General features: G+C 40.7%; 2 protein-coding genes across 51 annotated transcripts in view; both read right to left on the bottom strand.

The window, feature by feature from the left end:
• The window catches only part of neb (nebulin), a 79,633-nt gene extending 75,269 nt beyond the window's left edge, over nt 1-4,364 (bottom strand). For all 50 annotated transcript variants that reach the window (XM_052493614.1, XM_052493613.1, XM_052493618.1 and 47 more), the window contains exons 1-3: nt 4,265-4,364; nt 3,494-3,604; nt 3,010-3,106 (exon numbers count right to left, since the gene is read on the bottom strand). In XM_052493614.1, the coding sequence (XP_052349574.1) occupies nt 3,010-3,084 (75 nt within the window). In that variant the 5' untranslated portion in view covers nt 3,085-3,106; nt 3,494-3,604; nt 4,265-4,364. The remainder of the gene's footprint in view (nt 1-3,009; nt 3,107-3,493; nt 3,605-4,264) is intronic.
• Nucleotides 4,365-10,930: 6,566 nt separating this feature from the next.
• On the bottom strand, nt 10,931-23,702 carry arl5a (ADP-ribosylation factor-like 5A). Its single transcript, XM_035749757.2, has 6 exons — nt 23,297-23,702; nt 16,957-17,017; nt 16,475-16,622; nt 16,121-16,204; nt 15,200-15,351; nt 10,931-14,944 (listed from the first exon to the last, which is right to left on the bottom strand). Exons 1-6 carry the CDS (start codon nt 23,340-23,342, stop codon nt 14,896-14,898), a joined length of 540 nt encoding a protein of 179 aa, XP_035605650.1. The 5' UTR covers nt 23,343-23,702; the 3' UTR covers nt 10,931-14,895.
• Nucleotides 23,703-24,558: the final 856 nt, after the last annotated feature.

The raw sequence follows: 24,558 nt of genomic DNA, 5'->3' as shown, positions 1-24,558 counted from the left end.
TCGAACTAATGGTCAGAATCATCATCATTATCGTCCCGACACAACATAGGCCTGCGATTCAAATGCCTGACAGCCTCTACTGAAACACTGATAGACCAGAGCTGGGGGGGGAAAAAAATCGCAAACACTTTAAACAACAGTTGTAAGAAGCCATTTTCTGACTCTACAAGACAGGAGGAGAATCATACAGGTACATGAACTACCCCACACCGCTTTGTTGTTGTTCCCCAACAGGTTTTAGAAATGACAATAAACAATGGAGGACAGAGAACAGGTAGAATCTTCTTGTCAGGAGTTGGCAAGACATCACAAACAGATCTGGAATCAGGCTGAGATTCTGCTCCTACAGAGCTTAGATTTGCCTTCCTCCTCTAGCTAGCTGCTAGTTGCCTGCTGGTTTCTCTTTACATGAATCAACCTCCTAAGCACATCCTATGAGTGATGTTAGCAGACCCAAGCTCGGCTACTGGAGCTGCTACCGTGTGATTTACAGCAGGCAGCACTTCTCACTATGTCAACTGCTAAATGTGTATCTCCTGTGCTGTCCCGTCCCGAGAGTGTTTAACAGCCACATATCAGAGCTCAGAATAAATATTTATCTTACTGGAAGAAAAATATACTGTCAAATTGGAAGTTGAAAAGATCTCAAACTTGATTGACATTAAGAGGGAAAAGCAGCATAACAATAAACAATGTACTATCTTGAGAAAGTGCTCTTGTTCAAATCGTTAAATGCTGCATATGAAATACTTAGTGCAGTATAATCCATATTAATAACCACTTAATAACCACCCTGAAATGTCAACAAAAAACTGTTGTCCTGAATGATTGTACAATCCACCCAGTTATTATCCGCAACGTAGAGTACTGTATATCCTATAAAATGCACAGCTGCACGTTTCTCCCCAGCCTGTAGATCAGATGAAAGAAGCTATCTTACTATTAAGATCAAAGTCATGTCTTTAAAAATGACCTCCAAAGTGGAGATGGAAGTAGTAGTGAAATCAGAGTGTATTGAGTTGAGCGTATTATTATTTTTCTGCATTACAAAGCATTTACATTTTTGCATTAAAGATAAATCTCTTTGAAAAAGTGGATATGTTATATGGGAACCACACAATAACTTTCCAAATACTGTAGTTCATTTTCCTAAATGTTTTGAATTTGTAACAATGACAAATCAGAAGTATCTTCCACATCCTCAATTAGGAAGAAATTATTTGGACTCCCCTATAAGTTATCAACAACAAAGTTTAGACAAATACGAGGCTAACTTTAACCCTATTTCACCAGGAAATAAGAGATTCAGTTATTAGCCTTCTGCTTTCACTCTTCCATTGGACGCTCTGAGTGGACCATCACAAAGAAATACAATGACACAGTATGAAAATCTATGTTAGAGCTTGGGGAGCTGTCAACACTGGAATAGACTGTGTAGATGATGGTGATACTACATCTCCAGAACTGCCAGTCTGAAGCCAAACGCTTCAAAATGTTTTAATTGTGTGACAGAGGTTTTGCACCAATATTACACATGGTTGAAGAAAGGCACAGTATAATCTTACTGATACTACATGTTTATATCTAACACAAATCGTTGGTTACTTCCAACAAAATAGCAGCTCCCCAAACAATCCATAACTCTTCTGAATGGAACATCATCCCAACATTACTATACATTTTACACCAATAGTGTAAGAAATGTTATAGATGACGAATGATGATGGACTCTTCCATTCATGCATATTGCAGTGCAGTGTAACTTAATACAAATTGACAGTATCTGCAGGAATGACAGCAATGTCTTCACACTGTCTGTTGTGTAATAACTAGACCTATTACATCAGTGTGCTCCTGCCATCAAAGCCTATAGTTGTCAGTAGTTGATCTCTCTGGGAGCCTTGAAGTGGTTGGTGGTTGGTCAGGTAAAGTGTACTTCTACTACTTCTACATCGACTACCAAGTTAAAGGTGTTTTCTCATTTTGAACATCACACTGCTTAAGTGCGATGGTCCTTGTAAACAAAAGGGCGTGATTACTTTTTATGTTCATAACTGGGCTTTAAAATGTCCAAAAAAAAGAGGAAAGTGGCAGGGGTTTTGATTTTGATGGCTGGTCCCTGGTCTGATCTACAGTTATCTGGACTGTACAGGGCTAGCCAGGGCCATGTCTATAGCTAGCATATAGGAAGATGCGTGTTCTTTGGAAACAGGATCTAACCCTGCTCACAGCTCAAAGACACCTGTACTCCTGAATGACTTACTGGAGTGGTATCAAAACTAAGTTACCTAGTCATAGGGACTGAGTAAAGCTAGCTAGTTAACCTGGAGACCCACCAGTACCAGAGCCAGGGAAGAGAGAAATGGTGCCGACAGAGAGGCTGTCTCGCTTCTAGTCCTTAGGAAACTTTGTTTACAAGCATTTCGCTACACTCGCAATAACATCTGCTAACCACGTGTATATGACCAATAAAATTTGATTTGATTTGACTACTGTCATAGAACTGTGGCCATAGAACTGTGGCCACTTTCACAAAATGCTAAAGGTCAATCAGACATGGCTAAAGGTCAATCAGATTTGTGAACATGGTCCCTAGCTGTGTGTTGCCGCTTTCCATGTTGTCTGTTGTCTGTAGCTTGTGAGGTGGGGAAACACTTTGTTGCTTTTATGAATTTTGTCTTGCTGCTTTTTGTTCTATGTTGCTATGTCTATATTGTAATTGTTTTTAATAACCTGCCCAGGGACTGAGGTTGAAAATTAGCCGGCTGGCTAAAACCCTGTAAAAAATCAAATTAACTCAACTCAATAACTCAACTCAGACCTAAGAACATATGTAGTGGGTTTGGAATGGGGTTGGGGTTCCAGTTACATTTCATTTCAGGAGGTAAACTGAAATTCTGCTTCCTATTCTAATTTTCCTTGAATGAATTTGAATTGAATTGACTGAGTCTGAGTACCTAAGACAATGACGGTGTGTTGTGTTGATGTCGCAAGAAAATATTTACTTACCTCTTCCTCAAAAATCTCCTCATCCTCCTCAAACTCCTCCTCAAACTCCTCTTCAATTTCTTCATTCTCATCCATGATGATGCAGTTTTAGGGGTTTCTACCTCAAACACATAACATCATCAGGCATTTAAATTCTCAATGATGCACCTCCCAGTAAAATACGGTTGAAACTTTACAAGCACAATTCACAATCATCTAGTATCCATAATTTGAACGTAACAGTCAACATCAATGTAAAACTCTGTGTTACAATACATGTCCTCTTTAGAAGGAAAAAGCAGTACTAGTGCCCTCCATAGAGCAATGTGTCTTTACCAGAGGCTGAAGGACAACATTAACAGAGATATTTTAAGAACCTGCCTTGCAGTCTCTGGTGAACCCAAACCACCAAAGTCAAAGACAGGATATGGACAGAACCTTCTAACAAAGTCATTCACACATAACATGCACACACAATGATGCCAAACAGTGGAGCATGTCGTACCCAAGAAAGACTCCTGTAGTATTTCCAGCAACCTTACAGTAAAGGAAGCTGCTGACTTGCTGTCCACTAGGGTCCCAAACTGATATTCCAATTTGTGTTTTGTCCTAAAGCCTAGACAAGTAAACAAATAAGCGTCAGAATTAACATTCACTCTCAATGTGATCAACTCCAATTCCACACCAGATAAGATAAAGCTCAGGTACAGCTAAAAGGTGGGATCACAGCTGTACTGGAATGCCTTTTGAAGGCCGGTAGACTTTGATGAGAGTTTGACACCTTAGACCCCCCTAGAGCAGTCCTGCGCCTCCTGACTGAAGGGTTGGGACAGCTGTAAGTTGATACCACAGTCTGATTGGCTGGCTTTGTTTAGCTAACAGAGCTCCAATGCCTTCTGAGGCTGCAGGTTAAATTTAGGATGGCTGTACTAACTACCCTTTTTTAGCACTCCATTCACAAAAGTACTTTTCCACCAAAAATGACTTGAAAACAGAAGCAGGAGAGGTTTGGAAAATGCAACAAACTCGTGGTGTGTTTTAAAAAGGTGTCCCATTGTTGGCCTGTTGGTCTCTGGAAATCAACTGCTCCGAGACTGCTTTAACGAGGACACAGCCCGTTAACTGGGATTGTTCCTTCATTAACTATCTCTAAGCAATCCAAAGGCAGCAGGAGACAAAACTGTACAGAAGACAAAATAGTCCCAAACGATGGCAATGCTGGAGCAGTAAGATGAAAGGAAGGAATATGTTCAGTTTATTGATTCTTTTAGCTTACCAGTTTACTTTAGAGTTTAATTGTTTCCCAAGCCGCCAAAGAGCCTCCCCAACTTCCCTCCACAGAAACGATGGGCGACAGCTCACAGCTGCAGCAGCACCGTGGTTATCATGTGGTCCAAACAACCAATCAGAGGCTGGCGCTCTCAGGTTTCAAAATCTAAATATACCTAAGTGATCCCTCAAGAAAATAGCACCTGTTAAGTAAATTTATCTGAGTGCAATATACACTAAGTATACCAAATATTAGAAATACCTTCCTGATATTGAGTTGCACCTTACACCCCCTTCCTTTGCCCTCAGAACAGCCTTAATTCATCAGGGCATGGACTCTACAAGGTGTCGAAAGCATTCCACAGGGATATGTTGGCCCATGTTGACTCAAATGTTTCCCAAGAGTTGTATCAAGTTGGCTGGATGTCCTTCAAGTGTTGAAATTGTTGAGCGTGAAAAACCCAGCAGTGTTGCAGTTCTTGACAAAAAAAGAACGGGCACCTACTACCATACCCTGTTCAAAGGCAGTTCACTTTTTGTCTTGCCCATTCACCTTCTGAATGGCACACATACACAATCCATGTGGTCCCGTGTGGCTCAGTTTGTAGAGCTTGCAAAGCCAGGGTTGTGGTTTTGATTCCCACGGGGGACCATTACGAAACTGTATGCACTCACTACTGTAAATTGCTTTGGATCAGAGCATCTGTGAAATGACTAAAATGTAAAATGTTTCAATTTAGAAGCTTCTTTCTGATAGGCTAATTGACATAATTTGAGTCAATTGGAGGTGTACCTGTGGATGTATTTCAAGGCCTACGTTCAAACTCAGTGCCTCTTTGCTTGACATCATGGAAAAATCTATAGAAATCAGCCAAGACCTCAGAAAAAGTGAAGAGCTCCACAAGTCTGGTTCATCCTTGGGAACATTTTCAAAACGCCTGAAGGTACCACGTTCATCTGTACAAACAATAGCACGCAAGTATAAACACCTTGGGACAACGCAGCCGCCATACCGCTCAGGAAGGAGGCACGTTCTGTCTCCTAGAGATGAAAGTACTTTGGTGCGAAAAGTGCAAATCAATCCCAGAAAAACAGCTAATCAATCCCAGAACAACAGTAAAGGACATTATGGAGATGCTGGAGGAAACAGGTACATAAGTATCTATTTCCACATGAAAACGAGTCCTATATCAACATAACCTGAAAGGCAGCTCAGCAAGAAAATAAGCCACTGCTCCAAAACCGCCATAAAAAGGCCAGGCTAAGGTTTGCAACTGTACATGGGGACAAAGATCATACTTTTTGGAGAAATGTCCTCTGGTCTGATGAAACAAAAATAGAACTGTTTGGCCATAATGACCATAGTTATGTTTGGAGGAAAAAGGGGGAGGCTTGCAAGCCGAAGAACACCATTCCAACCATGAAGCACGGGGGTGGCAGCATCATGTTGTGGGGGTGCTTTGCTGCTGGAGGGACTGGTGCACTTCACAAAATAGATGGCATCAAGAGGAAGAAAAATTATGTGGATATATTGAAGCAACATCTCAAGACATCAGTCAGGAAGTTGAAGATTGGTCGCAAATGGGTCTTCCAAATGGATAATGACCCCAAGCATACTTCCAAAGTTGTGGCAAAATTGCTTAAGGACAACAAAGTCAAGGTATTGGAGTGGCCATCACAAAGCCCTGACCTCAATCCTATTGAAAATGTGTGGGCAGAATTGAAAAAGCATTCGCGAGCAAGGAGGCCGGACTCAGTTACACCAGCTCTGTCAGGAGGAATGGGCCAAAATTTACCCAACTTATTCTGGGAAGCTTGTGGAAGGCTACCCGAAACGTTTGCTACCAAATACTAATATGGTGTATGTAAACTTCTGACCCACTGGGAATGTGATGAAAGAAATAAAAGCTGAAAGAAATAATTATATCTACTATTACTCTGACATTTCACATTCTTAAAATAAAGTGGTGATCCTAACTGACCTAAGACAGAGAATTTTTACTAGGATTAAATGTCAGGAATTATGAAAAAGTGAGTTTAAATGTATTTGGCTAAGGTGTATGTAAACTTCCAACTTCAACGGTATCTCCTCCCCTTCATCTACACTGATTGAAGTGGATTTAACAAGTGACATCAATAAGGGATCATAGCATTCAACAAAGCAGCAAGGATTGTTTTAAGGTGGAGATATGATTCTTCTGTTGTAGTCATGCACATTGATCTTAGGTGGTCATCAATCAACAAGATAATTATAAAAAAACATGCTTATTTTATTTTACGATGCACACCATTTAAAACGGCCAAACTCCATTAACAACAGTATTCAGTAGGTAAGAGACAGACATTCAGTCAATACTAGGAATCGATTGTCCACCATCAATGTGTTATCCAGGCAGAAAAGAGAAATAGGCAAAATAACATTTAGATTCAGAGGAATAAAGAAATTGAATAATTTATCTGAGCAAACCAAATACCTTACATTAAATAAATTCAAACAATACTTTAGAACCATTTAAATATAATACATTGGAAGGTTATGCAGGACTATGGTACATGAAGGAACCAATCTACCTTTGCATACTGTTAGATTATTTATCTGGTCAATATGGCAGTGTATTATGTTTGCTGTTTGTAACAGTGAGTTATATGTGAAAATGTGATTGTATTATAAATTGTATTTTCATGTTTAAAGACTCTTGGAATCCAAATGAGGACAATAAATCAAATCAAATCAAACCTGGTCAGTGTATGTCATAGAAAGAGCAGGTGTTCTTAATGTTTTGTATACACATTGTATACAGCTATGAGGAAGGGGTAAGAAGGGGCAGAGAGGGGAAAGAAAACAAGAGAAAACCCCAACTACCTGCCCCCCTAGGGGGTGATGGAAAGTGATCACGAATATTGGCTGGTTTGGGGGTGATGTCAGTGGGGACAGTGTGTTGCAGGGGGTTCCTTGAGTGAAAGTGGGCTCTGAGTCTGGGGTTGTATTTATCAAGTGTCTCAGAGCAGGAGTGCTGATTTAAGATCAGTTTTGCCTTGTTGATCATAATGAATGAATAGGATTATAACATGGACATGGGGGACCTGATCCTAGATCAGTACTCTGAGACGCTTGATACTGCCCTTGGAGAGACTGGTACTGTAGTTCAGGTGGGGGTACTGACTGTACTGACTGACTCTATGCAGGAGACTCTCTGATCAAGGTCCTGTGTTAAGTCTCCCTGGCCACAGGGCAGTGTGGTATCTGGAGCAGGGTCAACACCATTATGGATTTGGATTTGAAGGAAAGGGAATCAAACCATTGACCTGCTGTCACACCACCAACCCTAAATAAATATGCACCATAAAGAAGTAAATAGCAACTCAGCATGATACTGAGCTCCTGATATAACTGTATGCTGCAGAAGACGTATGACAAGTTACTCATACCATACTTCTAGATTGAGCTCAGCCTGTGAGTTAAAGGTTAGATCAGGCACCAGTCAAGCTGGTATGACATTACCCTGTTATGGTTTGTGGTGTAAAACCATCTCCATTCTTCCAGCAGTTTCCCTCCCTTCAAGTTGCGTCTCTGAAGTCTTGCATGTCTCCCTCTCCTAGTCGCTCCCCTCCTTTCCTTCAAGTAGTTGCTTTCTGAGATCTATATTCCAATAGTTTTCAAAAGATGTCATATTTGGGATCTGTATTCAAATAGCTGTTGTCACCTCCAAAGTAACTATCCTTTACACAAAGCATAGTTAAAACTATAGTTATCCCAGATGTGGTATCCCAGTTAAACCCACCACTCTATTTTCATGTCATCCGACCATAGAACCGTTTCCAATCCAAGTGCCAATGCCGTTTATCAAACTCCAGGCAGTGCTATTGTCAGATGACATAAAAATAGGTATTTTTTGCCATGCACACCAGTGGTGGGTTTGGCATTAAAAAATGGAAGCAAAGCAGAAACGTACCTCATACATGCAGTAAAATATGGTGGTGCATCTTTGATGTTATGGGGCTATTTTGCTTCCACTGGTCCTTTGGCTCTTGTTAAGGTCAATGGCATCATGAACTTTACAAAGTACCAGGACATTTTAGCCAAAAACCTGTTAGAGAAAGGCTCAGTGTCATTATCCTCAGTAGACTGCTGGAGTTCTGAAAACTGGGCTGCCAATATTTTATTTATTACTTGTTAAACAAAATCTCTATCTCTGAGCAATTGTATTAAATATTTTTGAGCATTCAATATAGCTCAGTATTTGTAATATATATTTTATAGTGTTTTTTTGCTTTATCTAGGGTGCCAATAATTATGGACCCCACTGTAAATAAAAATGACAACAGTGGACTATTTTCAGCTAGTGGAAATACATGTACAGTGGGGGGAGGGGATGATGTTACAGTGATACAGCTTTCCCTGAGAAAATACAAAATATCCTTTCACCTAAGTTGGTATGGGCAACTGTATATAAGTTCATAGAAAAAGTGTTGTACATGTATTGTTACCTCAGTAGCATCTACCTTTCTGTTACCCCTCTTTCCATCCTATGGCTCTGCCTGCGACTCTGGCTGAGGTATGTGACATCCCCCACAGGAGAAGGGAGTCACAGGGCTTTGATTAACAGGCACAGCTGAGTTTTTCATCACCTCACAACACATCTCTCTCTCGTCTGAAAGCAGTAGTCTCAGCACTCTGGTCTGTGATAGACTGAGTCAATGATGTCTAGCCCATGTTAGCAACGTCGCTGCAGTTTTTCAAGTCTATAAAAGCAGGACAGGTAAATTGGCCTTCATGGAGAAATAGGGCTAAGATACAGACATGTCTTCATTGAGAAAGCTCATTACCTCAACACGTTGTACCCAGTCTATATTGTTGTAATTTATCTGCATTGGAGACAGCTATGGCATCCTTTATCAGACTAAGTCAGTGCACCAGTGTTTCAGTGAAGTAGGAGTGTTTACAGTATCTTCACTATGGGCCAAGGTTAAACGTATATTAAAAAACAACCCATCTCTTTATGGTTTGTGAATGTATAATACGGTTTGGGGATAGAATAGAATGCATTATTATCCATTCTTTCAACAGAATTGGATAATTTTGCTGTTTTGGTTGGGGATTTGGAGGGGCTATCGATATGATTCTAGCAGACAGTAGAGGGATAAAAACTACCCAGGAGCGACACCAGGGGAGAAGCCAAATGATTCTGCTTAGTCACTGGAAAAAATGGCATGGTGGAGGACATAGAGGACAGTAGCAGCTGCACATTGATAGCTACAGCATTATGCCAATGGTACTGAGCTCTCAAAAATCTCACCACTAACTCCTTGGATAACAATTGTCCCCATCAACACTGAGGTAAGAGGATAGATGTGGCAATGATGGTGTCATAGGTCATCATGGCATGACTGTGCAAAGGATCCTGGGATGTTTAACATGGGTACGGGTAACTGACATGTCGGAGTCATATAGCCCATAAAGTTTGAACTATGACTATGGTTTGAATGCTTTCTGACTGAGGTCTTGTTTTTTATACTGCGTGCTGAGTCATGCAAGTCATGATGGCATGTTTATATTTTACTATCATTATAATGTGTGTGGGATGAACATGATTGCATTTTTCATGTATCCTTCATATACTCAGGTTTTTCTCATTGAGATAAAAAAAACAATTTTGCAGCATGGGACACTTGAGCGTCATACACGAGAATAACATTACCAGGATTTGGTACTCACCTTTCAGATCACATTATTCTTATGTTTATGGTGTTTGACACACACAATGACAGACTTCCTTGTTGAAGACAGGCCATCTACTCCACTCTGGACAGGTGACAAATGGAATAGTGTTTTACTACTGACTCACCAAGGCAATCATGGAGACAACATACATTACATATACTTGTAGGTTATTTGCTTACTGTCATTATTATTTGCTTAATATTGGTCATTTTACTCATGTTTGATGACCAATGACTGACAAACGTCAGTTCTGAAATAAATACGTTAGGCTATACCAACTAAAACTAATCTCATTGTAAAATTGAACGAGCGTAAATAAAGGGTGATAAAATACTTAGGTTCCCATACAAACATATGATGCAAATATCAACTCTGACTGAAGTGCTGTTCTGGGATATATATGACTTACTCTATCTATAGGAATATTGAAATCTGAACCATTGCGAAAGGACAACCTGGCCCAGTATTTAGGGCCGTCTCACTATGTACAACAACACTATGGGAGCGCTGGAGATGCTCACCTCAACCCTGCCTGACTGCTCACCCTTTCTATCTGAAGCAAGGCAAGTGATTTCCCACGTTTGGGATAATAAAAGGATACTTTGACTTTGGTCTACTCTCTCCTCATCCCGTCCCTGGATGTCCTACAGACTTCTACATGGACTGTCCAGTGTCACTCCCTCACTGTTCCCGTCTGTCTGTCAGTCAGTCAGTGGCCATTCTCTGAAAGAATGTTGAACATGAGTCCAATGGTCCACAGCAGAACATACTGCCCCCAGAGGTTGGTTGAAGAATCACAGCAGAACATACTGCCCCCAGAGGTTGGTTGAAGAGTATCAATACATTAAAAACACACTATCCCAAGGTCACATGAAGACAAACCAATGTTTAGAAACCACAAAGAGAGAAATATTACTTACCTGCAAAATAAAAACACATTTATGACATATGTAATGCACCCAAAACTTAAAAACACTATTTTTATTCACTGTATTTCATATGAGCTGAGGGAGTTGGGTTTCTCCCTTGTTTTCTTTGATTCAGTGTCTTCAGCCGCCATCATGTGAGGATTCAGACACAGCAGGCACAAGGTAATGTAATGTGCATTCCAAATAACATACACACACACATATACAGTATATACATATATGTATGTATATACTGTACATATATGTATGTATATACTGTACATATATACAGTATATACATATATGTATGTATATACTGTACATATATGTATGTATATACTGTACATATATACATATACATATATACACATAATATATATATATATATATACACACAGTGGGGCAAAAAAGTATTTAGTCAGCCACCAATTGTGCAAGTTCTCCCACTTAAAAAGATGAGAGGCCTGTAATTTTCATCATAGGTACACTTCAACTAAAACAGACAAAATGAGGGAAAGAAATCCAGAAAATCACATTGTAGGATTTTTTATTTATTTATTTGCAAATAATGGTGGAAAATAAGTATTTGGTCACCTACAAACAAGCAAGATTTCTGGCTCTCACAGACCTGTAACTTCTTCTTTAAGAGGCTCCTCTGTCCTCCACTCGCTACCTGTGTTAATGGCACCTGTTTGAACTTATCAGTATAAAAGACACCTGTCCACAACCTCAAACAGTCACACTCCAAACTCCACTATGGCCAAGACCAAAGAGCTGTCAAAGGACACCAGAAACAAAATTGTAGACCTGCACCAGGCTGGGAAGACTGAATCTGCAATAGTTAAGCAGCTTGGTTTGAAGAAATCAACTGTGGGAGCAATTATTAGGAAATGGAAGACATACAAGACCACTGATAATCTCTCTCGATCTGGGGCTCCACGCAAGATCTCACCCCATGGGGTCAAAATGATCACAAGAACGGTGAGCAAAAATCCCAGAACCACACAGGGGGACCTAGTGAATGACCTGCAGAGAGCTGGGACCAAAGTAACAAAGCCTACCATCAGTAACACACTACACCGCCAGGGACTAAAATCCTGCAATTCCAGACGTGTCCCCCTGCTTAAGCCAGTACATGTCCAGGCCCGTCTGAAGTTTGCTAGAGAGCATTTGGATGATCCAGAAGAAGATTGGGAGAATGTCATACGGTCAGATGAAACCAAAATATAACTTTTTGGTAAAAACTCAACTCGTCGTGTTTGGAGGACAAAGAATGCTGAGTTGCATCCAAAGAACACCATACCTACTGTGAAGCATGGGGGTGAAAACATCATGCTTTGGGGCTGTTTTTCTGCAAAGGGACCAGGACGACTGATCCGTGTAAAGGAAAGAATGAATGGGGCCATGTATCGTGGGATTTTGAGTGAAAACCTCCTTCCATCAGCAAGGGCATTGAAGATGAAACGTGGCTGGGCCTTTCAGCATGACAATGATCCCAAACACACCGCCCGAGCAACGAAGGAGTGGCTTTGTAAGAAGCATCTCAAGGTCCTGGAGTGGCCTAGCCAGTCTCCAGATCTAAACCCCATAGAAAATCTTTGGAGGGAGTTGAAAGTCCGTGTTGCCCAGCAACAGCCCCAAAACATCACTGCTCTCGAGGAGATCTGCATGGAGGAATGGGCCAAAATACCAGCAACAGTGTGTGAAAACCTTGTGAAGACTTACAGAAAACATTTGACCTTTGTCATTGCCAACAAAGGGTATATAACAAAGTATTGAGACAAACTTTTGTTATTGACAAATACTTATTTTCCACCATAATTTGCAAATAAATTCATTAAAAATCGTACAGTGATTTTCTGGATTTTTTCTTCTCATTTTGTCTGTCATAGTTGATTGAAGTGTACCTATGATGACAATTACAGGCCTCTCATCTTTTTAAGTGGGAGAACTTGCACAATTGGTGGCTGACTAAATACTTTTTTGCCCCACTGTATATACATATATATACAGTATATACACACACACACTCAGCAAAAAAAGAAACATCCCTTTTTCAGGACCCTGTCTTTCAAAGATAATTCGTAAAATCCAAATAAATTCACAGATCTTAATTGTAAAGGGTTTAAACACTGTTTCCCATGCTTGTTCAATGAACCATAAACAATTAATGAACATGCACCTGTGAAACCGTCATTAAGACACTAACAGCTTACAGATGCTAGGCAATTAAGGTCACAGTTATGAAAACGTAGGACACTAAAGAGGCCTTTTTACTGACTCTGAAAAACACCAAAAGAAAGATGCCCAGGATCCCTGCTCATCTGTGTGAACGTGCCTTAGGCATGCTGCAAGGAGGCATGAGGACTGCAGATGTGGCCAGGGAAATAAATTGCAATGTCCATACTGTGAGACGCGTAAGACAGCGCTACAGGGAGACAGGACAGACAGCTGATCATCCTCGCAGTGGCAGACCACATGTAACAACACCTGCACAGGATCGGTACATCCGAACATCACACCTGCGGGGAGGGTACAGGATGGCAACAACAACTGCTCGAGTTACACCAGGAACGCACAATCCCTTCATCAGTGCTCAGACTGTCGGCAATAGGCTGAGAGAGGCTGGACTGAGGGCTTGTAGGCCTGTTGTAAGGCAGGTCCTCACCAGACATCACCGGCAACAACGTCACCTATGGGCACAAACCCACCATCGCTGGACTAGACAGGACTGGCAAAAAGTGCTCTTTACTGACGAGTCGCGGTTTTGTCTCACCTGGGGTGATGGTCGGATTCACGTTTATCGTCAAAGGAATGAGCATTACACTGAGGCCTGTACTCTGGAGCGGGATCCATTTGGAGGTGGAGGGTCCGTCATGGTCTGGGGCGGTGTGTCACAGCATCATCGGACTGAGCTTGTCGTCATTGCAGGTAATCTCAACGCTGTGTGTTACAGGGAAGACACCCTCCTCCTTCCTGCAGGCTCATCCTGACATGACTCTCCAGCATGACAATTCCACCAGCCATACTGCTTGTTCTGTATGTGATTTCCTGCAAGACAGGAATGTCAGTGTTCTGCCATGGCCAGTGAAGAGCCCGGATCTCAATCCCATTGAGCACGTCTGGGACCTGTTGGATCGGAGGGTGAGGGCTAGGGCCATTCCCCCCAGAAATGTCCGGGAACTTGCAAGTGCCTTGGTGGAAGAGTGGGGTGACATCTCACAGTAAGAGCTAACAAATCTGGTGCAGTTCATGAGATGCACTGCAGTACCTAATGCAGCTGGTGGCCACACCAGATACTGACTGTTACTTTTGATTTTGACCCCCCCCCCCTTTGTTCAGACACACATTATTCCATTTCTGTTAGTCACATCTGTGGAACTTGTTCAGTTTATGTCTCAGTTGTTGAATCTTGTTATATTCATACAAATATTTACACATGTTAAGTTTGCTGAAAATAAACGCAGTTGACAGTGAGAACGTTTCTTTTTTTGCTGATATATATATCCCATTTGGGATGCAGATGTAATGTAAATACTGGACTGTACACACAGGGCAATACCACCACCTCAGGCCATCCGACAATACTGCAACAAGGCCACTCTGGGCAGGCAAGCCCACTCACACACAACTAAAGACGACTCCTGTTAAATCTGAGCTGTCCCAAGCATTCCTTTTTCTTATAGTATGAAAACCAAGCGTGCAGATTCAGAAATTAAATACAGAGTCTTTTGTTTAGTTTTTCTTTCCAGAATGGATCCTGAAATGGTAGAGTGGTACAGTTCTGGTTGTTCACAGTTCTCAGTCAGAGCAGATCAGTGTTCTGTAGAAATAAATAAACACGCAGCAGAAAAACAACATCCTGGCCGGTAGGGAGTCTGACCAACCGGGTCAAGTCAGTCTCATGGAGAGGAAAAGAGCCGCCTGTAAACCACCCAATCCCTCAGGACTGAAGGTGTGGAGAGAAGAAAGGAACATCACACTGTTGTTGTTGATCAGCGTCAAAGGTCATCTAACCCGCAGTCGTGACATCATCCACTCCAGGCCCTGGCACAACCTAAAAGGTAGGGAGACAGGAAGGAGAGAGAATGTCATTTTCAGCATATAAAAGTGGGAATAAGACAAATGCTAGTTTAAATGTAAGTGACCCTCCAAGGAGGAAAGACCATAGCTTGCCGGTCCCTGGCACTAAAAAAAGCTGAGCAACAGTGCCCTACTGTATGAATGTTGGACCAGGTCTCTTGCAAAATAACTTTAATCCCAACGAGAATAACCGGCATAAATAATGGTTAAATGAAAATGTTTCGCTTACCCCTCTCCAGTGAGGGCGCAGCAGGCTTGGATGTGCCACTGGTGGTCTTTGACTGAGGTGAGCTGCAGGCTCTGGGAGATCTCAGCCACAGACATACAGCCTTTCACATCCTGTTTGTTAGCAAAAATCAGCAGGCCTGCCTTCTTCAGGTCCTGAAGAGAGGTTGAGGGTGGATGACAAGATGACGCCGTTAGACATGGTCACTTTATTCCCAGCTCCTAAGCAACTCTGTTTCAAGCATTTCGCTACAACCGCAATAACATCTGCTAAATATGTGTATGCAAACAGTAAAATTTGATTTGAGTTTGGGTTCTAAGACAATTAAGGAGTAAATACAAGGAGGGAGGATGAGGAGAATGAAATTGAGAGGTACCCATATGCTCATAGATCATCATAGAACATAGGCTGCTTCCATGTTTGCTAGGCTGAGGGTAGTATCACAGATTGAACAATGAGACAGATATTTCACTGGACGTATAAATGTGAAGCATCCGCTTGGCGTTTCCACTCAATACCAAATATGGTAGTGAGAGGAAGCCCAGCGGCCGGCAATAGAAGAACGAGATAGATTTTGGCCGACATTCTGCACATTTTCTGTTCCCAAAACTAGAATCTGTTTCAAACAGTGGCAAAGTTTTGTAGACTTTAGCCTTTGCCAAAGTTCTAAAATATTGTGTTGATAAGAAAGAGTGCAAAGGTGAATTGAGTTATTGCACACGCACACTTCACAGAGTAGGTGTTCCCTAACGGAAATAGGCTAATGTTTGCAAGAACACGCCAATAGGATCTCGCTAGCTCGTGCTTGGTTCTGCCCACTATGACAAATTTGTTCCCATCTTAGTTATAAAACTCAGTCTACGTTGACACAAATATTGTGTGCAGTGTGCACTATAAAACATGGCCAAGAACACCAAAACTCACTTCATGTGCAAGCATTCTGTAGAGTTCCTCTTTGGTGACAGAGATTCTCTCTCTGTCTGTGCTGTCCACCACTACGATCACAAACTGGAGAGAAAGATAGGGAGAGAGACATAAGAAAGGATATTAAAAAAACAATTGTAACACTGTACATTAAGTTGCTCTTATATCTAAGTAATAACACTAGCAACATTGTATTAATCCTTTAATATTTTGGAATTTACATTGTAATTACATAGCAATATTGTTGAGCAGTTTTTGTTACATGTTACCAGACAGCCTAGTTTAATTCAAGACACACACACAAGTTAACAGTTCAACAAACAACTGCCATACAGCCACGGTACGTGGTCTGACCTCTGTGTTAGTGTAGTACGTGTTCCAGGAGGATCTCAGTGACTCCTGTCCTCCGATGTCCCACATCAGGAAGTGCGTGTTGTTCACCACTATCTCCTCCACGTTGCTGCCTATTGTAGGAGACGTGTGGACCACCTCATTCATAGAACTGCAAGCACAAGCACAGGAGTTTCTCAATATCAATGCAAAACAACAATCAAGTCAGTAAGAATGTTGGTAGGCATGAGAATAATGTGGTCGTCAACAGGTAATTTTGTAAATCTATTCCCTATTGGATCACATTCTTCCATAAGTGGGTTAACCAAAACGTATTTAAGCTAAGGTCACTTTCTCATTTAGCAGAAAAAAACCTTATGAAGTCCTAATCTCCACCTAGTTGTGAGAAGAAATGAGTCTACTGTTGTTGTACCACTGTTTTCCCTTCTTCAGACCTCACTCTCATCCCCCTATCTTTATCTCCTAACAGTAGGCAAAAAACTTACAACTGGTAAAGTATGGTGGTCTTCCCCGCATTGTCCAGGCCCACAATAATAACCTTGTGCTCTGAAAGAAAAAGAGTAAGAAGAAATACATCTTAAAAACACGTACAAATAATCACAAGACACTAGGCTATAAACTTCTAAAATAAGTCTGACTTCAATGCATTATGGCTGACCTACACACCCAATAGGGAGCAGCACCATTCTTCATTTTCTTCTAAAACACTGTTGATATTGTTCAAACAAAGGACCTCAGAGCACAGCCATGAATTAAACAATCCATTCTGTTTTGGAGCAGACTTCGAGACTTGACAGTGAAAAACGACCATGTTTTACACATTTTCACACTGCTCTCTCACTCAGACTTAGCAGTGCCAGAGAAGAGGGGGGAACACCCACAGTTAGACCTACATTAGGGTGAGCTTGCTTGCTCAAGCTGAAAGCAGCAGCTGTTGGGAATGGTTGGACGGATACGGAGCCACCACCTGGTCATCCAAGCAAAGTCAAAGCCTTCTGGACTCAAACATGCAGCTCCATATAAACACTGTCGCCTGTACGTAACCACATTGTGACTGGAATTTGAGAAATGCACAGTATTAGCAGAGAACCAACCAGATATGGGTATAGGCCAGGTTGAGCAAAATTATTACTAACAAAGCTGAACAAATAGCCCAACCACTCCCCTTTTGAAAGCTGCAGACAGGAGTATAGTGTGTTTGGATTGGATCTAGGGCTGGGCCTACTCAATACTCTCTCCAATACTCACTCCAATCTCCCTTACTCATGCCCATATAACTTATGTAGACTAATCATGTGACTGACAAGGAAATGTTCGTTGAGCAGGACGTAAATTACAGAAGTGAATCTTTTGTCTTTAAAACCCCAGAAAACCAGAACTGAGAGGGAGCCTCAAGAACATCTAGAGCCTTGTTAGTTTCTGGGCCATAAGGCTCAAGAGGGGAGAGAGTCAGTTTACATCTCTACATGTTTTCTGACATGCCTTCAGGACCATCCACCATGCTTAGTCTAAGGAACTGGGGCTCACATATAGTTTGACTGATCCAGTACTGCAGATAAGAAACAGTAGCCTACACTCTGCCAACACTGCTCCTAGGTCGTTATCACCAGCTTCTCCTTATGTCCTCTGGTCATTTCCATGTAAAAGGACCATGAGCACCAACATGTGAAGTTCATAGCCAAATTGTATGTGTTCCTATGAACTTCACATGTTGGTGCTTATATATATATATATGAGCACCAACATGTGAAGTTCATAGCCAAATTGTATGTGTTCCTATGAACTTCACATGTTGGTGCTTATATATATATATATATATATATATATATATATATAAAAAAATAAGACTGAATCCAAACATTACACTTGATTTTATGGGCATTTTACATTTACTGTTCTTTTCTCTGCATTTGTTGATCTGAAAATACTCTGGATACATTCAGTAACATGATAAGAATATTCTTGGGAATTGTGTGGAACGTAAAGCATAAGACAACAAATAAATGACAAGGATTTGAGTGAGAGGTGCATAGTTCCTAAGTAATTTCAATGCACTTATGACTGAAAGAGTCTTCAACTAGTTCTCCTAGCTGTGTCGTTGAGGAATTAGAGCAAGCACACTTTTGTTTGGAACTCAACCTTGCCATCACACAATTACTGTTGTTGTTTAGACAATCAAAAAACGGCCCATTGTAAATCGAAATCTGGGTCAGGTGGGCATTATTTGAAAGCTTGTTCTATTGCAAACACGACTAGGTAAATTAATACGATCTTACAGTGTTAGGATTTCGCAAGGCAATTCAGAGAAGCAGACTATAATTTTGGTGCGCACAGAATAGAGTCAAGAGTGCATTCAGATGTGTGATCCACGGCAAATAGTCTTGACAACACAACAACAACCAAACTCATTCTGTTCAGGGAAACCCAGGGTATAACGCCATGTCATTTTGTAACTGTACACCAAACATAGTGATCAGAAAGGTTGACACCGTACACTGAGTGTACAAACTCAATATGAGGAAGGTGTTAATGTTTTCTACACTCAGTATATTACAGTACATGCATTTTATGATATGGAAATGTGAAGTGCACACTTGGACAACAAAACACTTGCAAAAGTGGCCCAATTAACGGGATGGGGAGCAACTTCTTGTTGCCCGTGGTGCTCAAGTTCAGAACAGCTGTCAGTCATAACCGATACAGCGGTGTGAAGTGACTCAGTTACACCAGCTCTGTCAGGAGGAATGGGCCAAAATTCACCCAACTTATTGTGGGAAGCTTGTGGAAGGGTACCTGAAATGTTTGACCCAAGTTAAACAATTTAAAGGCAATGCTATGCTGAATGTGATGTGAAGAAAGCAATAAAAGCTGAAATAAATCACTCTCTACTATTATTCTGACATTTCACATTCTTAAAATAAAGTGGTGATCCTAACTGACCTAAGACAGGGGATTTTAATAAGATTAAATGGCAGGAATTGTGAAAAACTGAATTTAAATGTATTTGGCTAAGGTGTATGTAAACGTCCGACTTCAACTGTACCTTGACACAGCACTCAACACCTACTTGAACTACTCTGGACTGTCTTCAAAGTCTGTCAGTCAGTGGAGTACTTTACTTTCATTACAACTGAACAAATAGTAGAAGACTACTTTGGTACTTTAAGGAAAGGGAAATTCCTATTTTTGCTCTCAGAAACAACTGTATATTCCTAGTTAGAGATGATGACACAATAGTAGTATGGGAAGCCAACTTCCCATGGGGGTGGTCTTATCGATGCCATTATGTAGATACTTGTTCTGGTGAGCGTTATTTTTTGCCATTAGGTAATGCAGATACCAACTTGTTTTGAACCTGATACAAATCTTACTATGTGAACTTTTTTGCAGCCACTGCAAAAAAATTGCAGATTGCACAGAGCACACAGCTGCGGTCACCGGAGTTTGAGCTCACCACCAGTTAGTCTTGTGTAAGCAAATGCATAAGATCTTTTCTCAGTTGCAAAGGTCGCTTAGGCTGTGTGAGCAGTTAAAATATATGCATACTGTTCCATTCACACTCTCCTACTGTCCCTATTTACTATAGCCATTGTAACTGGTGATGTGCTAGTGTATTGTATTTGTCCTTCACCTTGTGAATGAACTGCCATTGTTCCATTTAAACCCCCACAGTGAGATGAGTCTTTGAAATTCCTGTTTGACGTACTACTGACACCGCAGCACAAACGGAATGCCTCGCGCCCCATGGGCTTTATGACATGTGGGACACCGTTGCTGGTAGAAGACTACCAATCAAAGCCTTCCTCAAACACAGGACATAGCCAATTACAATAGACCTATGTGAGAGGACAAGGTCTTTATATTGCAAAATAAAGACATTGTGAGAGGGGATTCCAATGAAACTAGCCTGTTTTTATAAGACAATTCAGCTACAGTATCGCTCTGACTGAACCAATATGGAGCCACTCAGAAATGTGTCACGTATATTTTAAATGAGACCAGAAAATACAGTGTACAATGATAGGCTATATATGCAAAAATACTTTCATGTAGAGCAGATATGAAAGGTGCTGTAAGCCTCTAGCAATAGTTTGTCTGAGTGAAGAAGCTGGGTAAAGAGTTGACAAAACAGATCATTTCCATTTTCAGCAGCGTTGAAAACATAAAAAGCACTGCATGACAGGACATGCTTTGGGTGGGAGGTATGCCTAACTCTGGTAGTAACAGACAAAAAAAGATGGTGTTGTATTTAGTTAGAGACTAGCTGTCCAGCCAGGGACAACTGTAGCTTTATTGTAAACTCCTTATGGAATTGCCATACCATACATGTTTGGCTTGACAATGACAGAAATGGAGTTAGCAAAAACACTAGCATATCAAGCATATCTGGAACCAGGCTAGGACAACAGACAGGAGTCGTCATCATTCAGAATGAGTCATTCCTTCATTTTCATCCTTGGGTAAACACATTCTGATGTGGCAGTAAACACGTTTCCATCCAGTTTTTATTACGGCTGGGAATAGCCAGGGACCTCACAATACGATATTATCATGACACATAAGTGCAGATAGAATATCGATAATCGCAAGACATATTGTATGTATTGCTATTTGATACTGTGATTTTATTGTGATTCAATGGTTGAAGAATATTGCTCACAATGCCTTCTGCAGAGCGACAAGAGAACCATGAGAAAACTAGTTTTGATCAGCCATGGAAATAAAAGTGCTAAAAACAAATTGGCCCCCTATTTAAAAATAAGGTGGAAATCAAGCTATGAGGGAAAAAAAACGGGTACAGCCAACTAACGCAAAAATAATATTGCTTTATTATCAAAACGATACGAAACGAAATAATATCACAATATGTTTTCACTAGTTTGTATGCAAGTAAAGTCATGGCATATGAAAAATATATTTTTTTAAACACGACAAGTGTGAAGGAAACAGGAAATGTCGGTATAATTTAAAATGTCGACAGACAATTTGTTCTTTCGACAGAAAACGTATTGTGCAACAAATTGCGGTGGAAACGATTTATTGTGTGACTGTTGATAGAATAACCTTCATGCCGAGGTAAATTTGCAGTCACGTGATGCTATATTTATTATGGATCCCCATTAGGTGCAAGGCAGCAGCTACTCTTCCTGAGGTCCAACTAAATCAAGGCAGTTATATAGTCCAGGGTGGTAAAAGTGCATGGTGATGAGCTTGATGCTACTTTCCAATAAAATCGAGGGTCTTAATTTGTAAGCTAGTTACACTTTGATCGGTGCTTAGCTGTCAATTAACAAATCAAAATAATCTTGATTATATCCATCTCAACATATAATCTTACATGTCGAGTGTCTACTTTATCCGTGAACCGTTGTCTGGAGAGCATGCACGAAAACCAGATTGGGCAAATGTGCCAATTATCGAAACAGTTTGTGTGACAAAACTATGGAAAATAGAATGGAGACACTTGACAATGTTTTGTTATTCGTTACATGAACATTTAAGCGCAAAAATTGTTTATGTGCACTATGTCATAACGCACATACTTGTATCCGCAAAGTCAGTCTGATGGAAACACCTCTGGTGTGGAAAGGCACATATTTTAATGCCGGTTTTATATTATTTGCACGAAAATCTGTCGCAAATTGGATGGAAACCAAGCTACTGACTGCATGCGAGTGAACCACTTTAGTTACGATATCCGTGATTGTTTATGTATTTGGCCTTTTATTTGACTAGGCAAACAAGTCTTTACCGCAGTCAGTGATCCCCTGAGAATAGATAGGCCTACAACATAAAACCGAACGGTCCAGAGAGAACTTTCCATAGAAATACTCTGCTGCCCTCGGCGCTCATGTTACAGGGGTTCGCACAGATCTGATTACATATTGAGTGAGCACAGGATTGAGCCGGGAGGAATTGGTTACATTTTCAGCTAATTCAGGCAAATGCACAGTGCACTAAAGACGACAGACACAGTTTTAGTCTACAATCTGTGAGAGGAACGAGACAAATGTAGCTGGGCTCGTGCTCAAATTTGAAACTTGAAGTTCCATTTTACTCTCCAGTGATCCTGAATTTACCTACCTGATAATATACCTCTCATTAAATTAGTTCAATATGGACACAACACCGAGATAACATAAACACCCACCAAAAGAGTACTGTATTTTATGGAATCTACTAGTACACTTCCCATAGAAAAGAAAAACTCAGGAGCGTATGCTTCCCAAGAGGAAGAAAATGTGCAACATTATATACATTGCACTGTAGTGCCTCTGTTTACTAAGCCAAACCGGAGTGGGTCTACTCTAAACAATGACAATGTAACATTAGCTAGCAATGTTAGGCCTTGAAAATCAGAATAGCTAAGGACATAACGTTAACTAAATATGTCGTTCTACCGCTGAACAAGGCAGTTAACCCACTGTTCCTAGGTCGTCATTGTAAATAAGAATATGTTCTTATTAGGTTAAAGGTTAAAATAAAATACTACAGCACAGGCCCTCTGAACACTGCAGTGTTGACGATAGCTAGCTAGCAATGAGATATATCATTCAACTAACGTTACCTAATTAATGTATGTATTACTGTAAATTACAGAAAAACAGTTACCTATGTAGCTACAGTAACTGGGTAAAGAAAAGGCAGCTTTACGTTAGACTGATATAGGCCCGGTAAAAACTAAAGCTATGATACATTAGCAAGTAAACTAACGTAGCTAGCTAACGTAACCAGTGGACCAGGCTTGGCTGTGTTGGCTAACAGCTGGACTAGCTAGCTAACTTATCAATTGAACTTCACACTCGACGTTAACGATATACTTACCTTGATGATTGAAAAGCCTCCATAGCTTGGTGAAAAGTATTCCCATGGCTGTTGCGGAGCCTTTGGACAACTACCAGTAGCTACGGCCAATTAATTTAGCTCGGCTATAGCGAATTCCTGACGATGTTGCTAATGCGCTAGCCAGGCAATGCTGCTGTCAGTATCACACTTGGCAATATTTGACGGTGAAAAAGAAACCAGTAATGTCAACGCTTCTTGACAACGTTTTCATCTTTGTACGAAGGCCTTTATGGTCGACATAGAATTACAGGACGAGGTTTACATTTTATTTCTAGATAATACAATGATAGCTGGCTTGCTTGGTCCGCTGGAGTGCGGTCGTCAACACTGACGCACGCCTACTCTAAACTGCACTCTCTCCACAGTCGGTCCAGTGAGGATGGATTCCAGAGAGAATCAGAAAATTAGTACCCACAGTAATACTGCATCAATAGGCACTTTAAGTCATATTTTGAAGTGAGGCAATTGCAAGCATTCACAAAATGCCACATATTTGATAAGACAGTGTCTTCAGTTTAGTCCATGCAGGGAACCTGTGGGACAAACAAACATAAATTGCACAACAAAGGAAGGACAGTAAATGATCACAATGAATAAATCATGATTCACTGTAATCCGGTGAGTATCCACTGGATGTACACTGCTTTGTGTTCTGTTTTAGTGAAGATGAAATTATTTTTTTGATAAGAAGGGCCAACTCAATGGCCTACATCTTCAGATAACACATCTGTCCTAAGAAGGGAGGCAATGAAGAAAATAGTTCATTATAACAGAGCTCTGAATTTATTTAACAAAATAAGTAAATGTTTTATGCAGCTAGAGTTGGTTCTCATTATACATCAATGTTCCATAAAACATATTTCTCTTTCTTCTTGATGAATCAAAGTGTTGTATTAGTCATGCAGTTATGCATTTCCCTTTTGAATGTCATCTTTCACAAAAATAACAATAACACAATAACATAATCATTGAACTGCAATGAAGCCGCTAAGTAGCCGAGGAAGGAAAAGCATCAGCATGCAGCACTGTACACATTTGCATAGTAAATTATCTTTTTTCTCTAGATTAGTTTGTCTTCTTTGTTTTTCTCTTTACGAGCATGCCTTTATAGAATACAGCATAAACAGAAATCAAGCTGTCTTGGCAATAGAAGAAGGCATTCAAAGATGAAGAAGAAATAATAATGATGCACACCCAGTATTGGTGCACAACACACAACTCATAGTATATAGAGAGACATT

Source organism: Oncorhynchus keta, chromosome 34 (genome assembly GCF_023373465.1).
Source record: "Oncorhynchus keta strain PuntledgeMale-10-30-2019 chromosome 34, Oket_V2, whole genome shotgun sequence".
Classification (NCBI taxonomy): domain Eukaryota; kingdom Metazoa; phylum Chordata; class Actinopteri; order Salmoniformes; family Salmonidae; genus Oncorhynchus; species Oncorhynchus keta.
This window is presented reverse-complemented; position numbering and strand designations above follow the sequence as displayed.